Genomic DNA, 8,435 nt, shown 5'->3' with positions numbered 1-8,435 from the left:
ACCACCAGCAGGCTGCGCTGGGACCCAGGAATTTTGACCATGGAGGAATGCGCAGGGTCTATGGCTCCTTTACTGACCTCTCTTCAGCCCGAGGCCAAAAGGAGATGGAAAAAAACAGGGACAGCGACAGACTGAAGAAAATACTCACCCAGAAGTAAACCCCAACCCTTCCTTCAGCCCACTTGCCTCACGCACCACTGTGGGAGCACTGTACAAGGTCTACGAGATTGGTATCAGTCACTCATCTTGTGCATTAGCAGCCTAAATTCTCTTTACCAGGTCTGTCTTAGAAATGGAACCTATTAATTTGGCTCACAAGTTGTCTTGGGTTGGGGTTGCAGCTCAGTGGCAGAGATGTGCTTAGAAGGCTCTGACTTCTATCTCCAGCATAAATAAATACTCCAAACCTGGAAAAGGAAACGTACCAACCAAATGTAGTTCTCAGATTTGGAGTAACTTCTAGCCAGATCAAAGTCTTAACAAATTTTAAAGGAAGAAAACAAAATCTAGAATTCGACAGTAAGAGGCAGCAAACTACAGCCTGTAGGTTGAATGTAGCTTGCTTTTTCTATAAATAGTTCTACTGGACCACACACACAGGTCACTTACATACTACGATTAATGTTATATACAGTACACAGACCATATGGCCCACGAACCCTAAAACATTTGCTCTCCAGCCCTTTATGGAAAATGTTGCTGTCAACTCCCCATTCCCCAGGGTTAGATAATTAGCATTTAACATAATTACTGATGGGGCTGGATTTAGATGTGTCAGTTTTGGGGCTTTTAACTTCTTTCCTTTTTGCTTCTGTTTTTCTCCATTGTGTTTGCTTTTGGACTACTCAACTAATTTTTAGTTTTTTTTTTTTTGTGCAGGCTCTCTTTCTCTCTCCCCACCTCCCTCCTTATCTCTCTCTTTTTCTAGAGATTAAAATATCCATGTCTAAATTTTTATAGTTTTACAGTTAATTATTTCTAATACACCTTTTGTGAAATATAAAAACTAAGCAACCAAAAAGGGAACAACCTGAAACTGAATACAGACAATGGACAGAGTAAATGGCAACAGAACTCTGACCCACAACCAAGTCAAACCACAACTCCTTGAGGCATCCACTCAGAATGGTCAGAGCTTTGTCAATAGCTGCAATACCCCAGTGTTTGTCCGACTTCCAACTCAGGACCAAATGTGTTCCTTAAACAAGAACAGAAGATATCTCATCTGCTTTCTGGTAGGGCTCCAGTTTTACATGGCAACGAATTGCAAACAGAACAGGCCTGAAGCTGCCATTTTTTTCTTCCCCACTGTAAAGCTGTATTAATGTACACCCCTGCCTGCCAAACACTAGTGTTCATGCCTGACATTTTGGCAACCATGGCAAGTTTGAAATAGTCTGTTCTCATTTTTGATGGTCTTTATTTCCACAACTCAAATGTACAATAGTGTAATAATTGGGACATAATATATTGTATTATGATACAGAAATGCAAATAAGCTGCAGCTACACACAATTTGGATTATACAAGCATTTCATTCAATTTACTCAAGTGTCACAAACCAAAAGCACCAAACAGATGCACACTCTCCTTTGCACATGGTCTTGGCATGGGAACTCCAATTCTTGGCCTTTGTCTCCTACAGAGCAATCAGAGGCACAGGTCTCAAGTCCTCTCGGGCTACTGATAAAAATGGTTCCCGGCCATGGCTTTCCTGGCTCCCTGGGATGCATCAGAGTCCAAGTTCCTCCAGGCTCTCATCTGTTTGCCCCAACCACTGTTCCTGCCCTCAGGTAACTAGATAGCTCAGCTTCCAACGGTTTTTAATACTGCCTGTTTCAAGCTGATCCAACCCAGAGAGGGTAAATCAAAGACAAACCTCTGACCTGAACCTCAATAAACAACTGGATCAAAATGCCTAAGACACATTCTGTGAAGGCAAGGTCCGCACTGCAGTCCTTGGCACCACCAAGCTGCACCAGAAACACAGGCTGCTGCCCTACAGGTACAAAGCTAGAAATAAAGGGGTGCAGGAAGGAAAACCCTCAAAACTCTTCTACTGTTGTTTAGTACTTTCTTCACTATGCACTCACCTAGTTCTTACCTTTTTTTTTTTTTTTTACTAGACTTCCAAAAAGCTACTTTTTCCTTTTTAAAATGTATTTAGTACGGGGTCTACAGGGTCTCACCATGTAGGCTGGACTTGTAATGACCTTCCTGTTTTCTGCCTCCCAAGTGCTGGGATTACAGGCATGTGCCACCATGCCGTCTCAATCGCCATCTCAGTGCACCTCAGGGGTGGAGCCGGCATGGCTTGTGGTGCCAGGGGTCGAATCCCAGTCCCTGAGTCTACCTAAGCAGGTGCTTTAGTCTGCAAAGCTATCTGATCGGCCCTAAAAAGTTAATTTGAATAGTTTTTTTCCTATTAAAAGGTGTTTCAGGGGAGCAGATTTGTGAAGCTCCAGGGCTGCCATTTTTTGGTGACAACATGCTTTATGTGACATTTTAAAATACAGTGATACCTTGAATGTCAAACACAATTTGATCTAAATTTATGTTTAAACACTGAAAAGTTCAATAACTACATATAATGGAAAACCAAATACAGTGGTATCTTGGTTTATGAACTTCATGCATTCTGTGACTGTGGAAAAGGTCACATTTGTGACTGTCACACAGTGCATGATTCACCAAAAAATAGAAGAAAAAAAAGCCAAATGCTTCTATGTGTGAACCAAATTGTTTGCAAACAGAAGTGGTCATGAACCACTGTAATTGTTTTGAGGTCCGACAATTAAAATTAACTAATAAATTAATTTTTTCAAGACTTTAACAATTTTTTTTTGGTACTGGGAATTGAACTCAGGACCTTATGCTTGCCAAGCAGGCACTTCTGCCACTCAGTTATATCTCTAGCAACTTTAACAAATTTTGCAACAATTTCCTTCTTTAACTCTATTGTGGTTCTTAAGTTTTCTTCTTAGCTTTATTGCTGGTATCACTCATTTTCTTTGGAGCCAGGGTTATGATATTTTACACAAACAAAGTGCAAAAAGAAAAAGCACAAGATGAATGTTTTCACACACTGACACAAGCTCTATATGTTGTCTGGGCAAGAACAGTGCAGGGATGAAGTGTCACTCATCTGCAGTGAGATGTGACCACGGTTTGCTCTCGGCCTATACAGGTGCTTTAGGTCAGATTTCTGGTTCCACTATTCTGCAAAGTTACAAATACCAAAGTTTTTTTTTGTTGTTGTTTTTGTTTTTTTTTTAACTTTGCTGTTCAAGTAATGAAAAGTTCCAGCTTGGAGCTTTAACCACCAAGGTATCACTAATGAAACTGTAGAAATAAAGAGTAAGTTAGTGGTTGGCAAGAGCTGAGGATGGATGCAGGAGGGAAGTGAATTTGTGGTTTATGAAAAGTAGTTAGAGGGATCCTCATGGTAGTGGAGCTCCTGGAGCTTGCTTTTGGCAGTAGACAGATGATTACAATTAATAACACTGTTCAGAACTAAGCACACATGGATTATAAAGCTGGAGAAACCTGCACAAAGTGGATGGACCGCATCAGCTTTAACTTCCTACTGATACACTATACTATACAAAATATTAACACTGGAGGAAGCTGAGCCAAGTGTGTAAAGGCTATCTACTACAACTCCATACAAATCTACTATTATCTCAACAAAAAATATGATGAGAAAAAGTAATTCAAAGTAGAGATGAAGGGAGCAGGGGAGATGGCTCAGTAGAATAAACACTTCGCTGGCAGGCGCAAGGGCCTGAGTTCTGCCAAAAACCAAAAACAACAACAACAACAACAAACAGAGTAGAGATAAAGATGTTTCAGGAATATCTATTGTTACACTTTTTTTTGTGGTACCAGGGATTGATTGAACTCAGCACCCTGAGCGCTTATTCTACTGAGCTATCTCCCCTGCCCTATTATAATTTCCTTTTAAATATCCAAGTTTGATGGAAAAAAATGTTACATTTAAATAAATCTAAAATAGCTTTTAATAATTACATTTCTAATAAAAAAAGCACCATATTATAGCATAACTCATTGATTTTTCCTTTTTTCTTCATTTCTGGCTTTTTTAGACAAGGTCTTGTTATGTCATCTAGGCTAGTCTTGAACATGCAATCTTCTTGCTCTGGCCTCCCAAGTGCAGGATTGCAAATACACACCACCATTAGCTAGCTTGTGATTTTTTCTTTTTAAGCTGTGCATGAAATAGCACATCTTAAAATCAATAGCAACTTAGATCTAAGGATAAGAGTACAAACTTCAGAATGAGGAGCTGGACTTACAAGTCTGTTCTGGCTCATGATGCCTGCCTACTTAGGCATCAATCATCAAGGCTGTGGCTCAACACTGACAATATTTCATAGTGCAACAGGATAGACTGAGTCAGGAAGCATAATATTCATGTTTCTGTTTACCATATATACAGGACAATAAAAATTCAGGAACAATGGGAAAAGAATGTATAAAACTAACAGAAATGGAAGAGATTATAAAATGTTTTTTAACACAAATACGTCAGGGGCTGGGGAGATGGCTCAATAGAATAAGTTTACCCTGGCAAGAGCAAAGGCCTGAGTTCATTCCCTGGTTCTGGCAGGAAAAAAAAAAAAAAAGAATACAAATATGTCGATATTTCAAAATATTCAAACTCTTGCCAAATAATATATATATCTCAGGAGGCTGGCAAGATAGCTCAGTGGTCTAAAGTGCCAGCTTAGGCAAGCTTGGGCAGACACAGAGGACCATGGTTCGATCCCTGGCACCACACACTTTGCCAGCCCTGCCCTCAGGGCAGGATGAGCCAGCCAAAAGAATAAAATAAAAAATACATATAGCTTAAAATGTTATGTAATTCTGTTAGTCTCTGATTAAAACTTCCAAAGAATAAATTGTCAGTGAAAACTCAAACTTTAGTAAATTTATGTCTGACCTTGTTTACTTACAGATATCAAGATGGTCATTGCTGGGCTGGTGAGACGGCTCAGTGGTCTAAAGCACCTACTTAGAACAAGCTAAGCCAAGCAAAACACAGGGACCGCGGTTCAATCCCCCAGCACCACATGCCAGCCAGCCCCGCCCCCTGGTGGGCTGAGCTGGCCACACACACACACAATAAAAATAAATAAATAGATAAAAAAAATTTAAAAAAAGAGATGGTCATAGCTAATATAAAGCCTTTATAGAATATAATTTATGCCCAATATTGATTTAACTCAACATATTACAGAGAACCCATTATCAAGTTACAGAAAAAGCTTCACTGAAATTCATCTTTAAAGTTTTAATATTTAAATATGGGGCCAGGGAGATAGCTCAGTAGAATCAGCTCTTGCCTAGCAAGCACAAGGTCCTGAGTTCAATCCCTGGTACACCAAAAAAACAAAAAACAAAAAACAAAAACAAAAAAAAAAACCAACGCTTAAATATATGTGGAATGGTTCCTAAATGAAACATAAAGCTATTCTTTGCTAATAGTACAAATTCTGTCCTATAGCCATTACTGTCTCCAAGTTTTTTCCTTGACATAAAACTGAAAGAAAAACTTAAGGATATCAAAACTCATAGATTACTTTGTGTATTTGCTATTCTTTTAACAAATTCCTTAATAATTAAGTAGTACATTAAGGCCATAAATCATCTCATCTCACAAGATTATTACTGTTCAAATATTTAGAAAATTATTTTTTGTTGTATCTAATAAAGCTGAGGCTAACACTAATTTTTTTCCTCTATTATGTTTTAAGTTTTTTATTGGGACAGAATTTGGGGACTGGGGATTGGAGTTGGATAGGGCTCAATATATTTACATTTTATCAAACAGATTCTTGACGAAAACGCTGATGCATATAATTTTACAGCATACACATCCCCTGGCACCACCAGGTAAACTGACAAGTAAAAATAAACTAGAGTTTTAACATACCTCAATGACCAGCAAGTTGCAAATATAATGTAGCAAACAAAATATTTAACTGTCCTCTTATTAAACGCTGAAAAAGCATATTCAGTCTTCACTGTCTGAGCAAATCAGTTTTAGTTTCTTCATGGTCCTCCACCTGTCTTTTAACATGACACTTGTTCGGTTGTTGAATTTGTAATGTAACAGGATTTTAGTCCAATTTCCCTCTCCATATTTCCTCACACCGGACTTCAAGTTCTTGTCTTCTTCCCAAAGCCATGGCTTTTGATAAAAAGTAGAATAATTACTCTCATGAACATTTCTTTGAAAAGAACACATGTGATGTAATACAACTTTTTAAAAAATTGAAATAATTTCTTAAAGATGGAAGAATCTCTTAATAGTTTTTAGGTTTTATAAGACTTTATCATTTAACTATCTAAGGGTAATTATTGTTCATTGTACGTAAGCTCAACTGCTCCAGGTTGAATCTAGAAAGTGACAGAGCTCCTGCCACCCAATCTGTTGAGCTTTATGCTCAGACTGCTTGGCTATCTCCCTTTCTCCAGCTCTAGAGATTGAACACAGGACCTCCACACTAACCTACATGTTTCACTCCTTTTTATTTTTTAGATAGGTTTTGAGTTAACCAGGCTGGGCTCATATTTGCCAATTTTCTGCCTTAGTTACTGAGTTTGAGACTACAAATTCACCACACCCAACTTCATACTTCCTTTTTATCCTTTCATATAATTCTTAGTAGATTCCTTCATAATTCTAAATAGAATTATAAATGTTTAGTATTTCTTTAATGACCTCTGAAAATCCTGTTCTGCTTGGGCTGGGGAAAGTACGCACAAGGATATAAAACTCAACTTCTCCAAAATGGATTTTCATGGCCGGGGAGATGGCTCAGTGGAGTAAGTGCTTTCCAGGCAAGCACAAGGGCCTGAGTTCAATTCCCGGTTCCGCAAATAAATAAATAAATAAAAATAAAACAAAATGGATTTTCAAAAACTCAACTAGCATAAATTTAAGACATATGTTTTATATTGGAAGCAATAACTGCAATTAAAAAAATAATCCACACATGACAAAACTACATGCCTCTGACATTTGCTATAGGTGACCAACTCTTGAGATTTGATCATATAACTGATTATCTACTATGCCTACATTATAAGAAATGCCCCAGCAGACTTTCACATTTTTAAAGAAAATATAGCTTTAGGGGCCAGGGAGATGGCTCAGTGGAATAAGTGCTTCCCTGGCAAGCGCAAGGGCCTGAGTTCAATCCTCAGTTCTGAAAAAAAAAAAAAAAAAGGCCCCTAGAAAATATAGCTTTATCATCTAACACTTTTTTTTTTTTTTTTTTTAAAAGCAGCTCCATAATCTCAGCACTTGGGAGACTGAGCAAGGAACACTGAGTTTGAAGCCAGTCCCAGCTACACAGTGTTGTTGGTCTCATGCAGTCATAGGGCAGGATTCTACAGTTTGTGATTAATTCATAAGCCAATGCTGGGATTATGGGTGCAAGTGTTACACCAGACCTGGGGCAGACAGCCTGAAGGCAATATAGGGGAGTGAAAGAGGCCGGCTTTCTGCTGCTTCTCCCTTTTTGCTTTTGCTGTTTTCTGCTGCCATGAACTGCTGCCCTCTGCCATATGCCTCCCTGCCTTGGAACCAGGTATTATGGACTGAAACTTCTACAATGTGTGAGCTAAATAAACCTTTTCTTTCTTAATTTTGTATGTTGGATGTTTTGTCATAGCAACCTGAGAAAAATAAACAAAACAGAGTGAGACATAGTCTCAAAAAGCCAAACCAGAACAACCAAATTGGTGAGGATGGAGAAAATGAAACCCATAGGCACTGTCAGTGGGACTGCAAAATGATACAATCACTATGAAAAATATGGCAGCTGCCCCAAACAAATAAAACTACTATACAATCCAGCAATCCACTTTGGGGCATGCAACTGAAAGAATTCAAAGGAAGCATTCTAAAAGGTATTTGTCAAATATGTTCATGACTGCATTGTTCACAATAGCTACAAAGTGTAAACAAGGGTCCATTACTACATGAATGTGGAGCCAGCTCTGTCTGCTTCTACATAAAAGGTTTGGGCTACACTCTAGTTTTTTTTAATGTGGTACCAGGGATTGAACTCAGGACCTTTCCACTGAGCTATCTCCCCAGCCCCTACTGCATGAATGAAAGAAACAAGATATAGTATACAGATATAGTAAAATATTATTTATCATTAAAAAGGAAATTCTGGTACATGCTACACCAGATTATTTTGAGGACATTTTGCTAAGTGAAAGAATTTAGACACAAAGGCAAAATACTACATAATTTTGCTGATATGAGGTACTTAGAATAGTCACATTTAGTTAGGAAGTACAGTGAAGGCCAAAATGTAGCTCAGTGGTAGAGCATTTGCCTAACATGTAAGGCCATGAATTCAATTCCTAGCACTGTTTAAAAAAAAAAAAAAAAA

General features: G+C 38.3%; 1 protein-coding gene across 1 annotated transcript in view; it reads right to left on the bottom strand.

Moving 5' to 3' along the window:
- Positions 1 to 5,895: 5,895 nt before the first annotated feature.
- Positions 5,896 to 8,435, bottom strand: part of Terf1 (telomeric repeat binding factor 1) — a 71,054-nt gene continuing 68,514 nt past the window's right edge. Inside the window, exon 10 of the mRNA XM_023722400.1 lies at positions 5,896 to 6,214. Within this exon, the coding sequence (XP_023578168.1) occupies positions 6,038 to 6,214 (177 nt within the window). The 3' untranslated portion in view covers positions 5,896 to 6,037. The remainder of the gene's footprint in view (positions 6,215 to 8,435) is intronic.

This window comes from Octodon degus, unplaced genomic scaffold, assembly GCF_000260255.1.
Source record: "Octodon degus isolate 3935 unplaced genomic scaffold, OctDeg1.0 scaffold00091, whole genome shotgun sequence".
In the NCBI taxonomy this organism is placed as follows: domain Eukaryota; kingdom Metazoa; phylum Chordata; class Mammalia; order Rodentia; family Octodontidae; genus Octodon; species Octodon degus.
The sequence above is the reverse complement of the archived record's forward strand: the minus strand, read 5'-3'. Positions and strand labels throughout refer to the sequence as shown.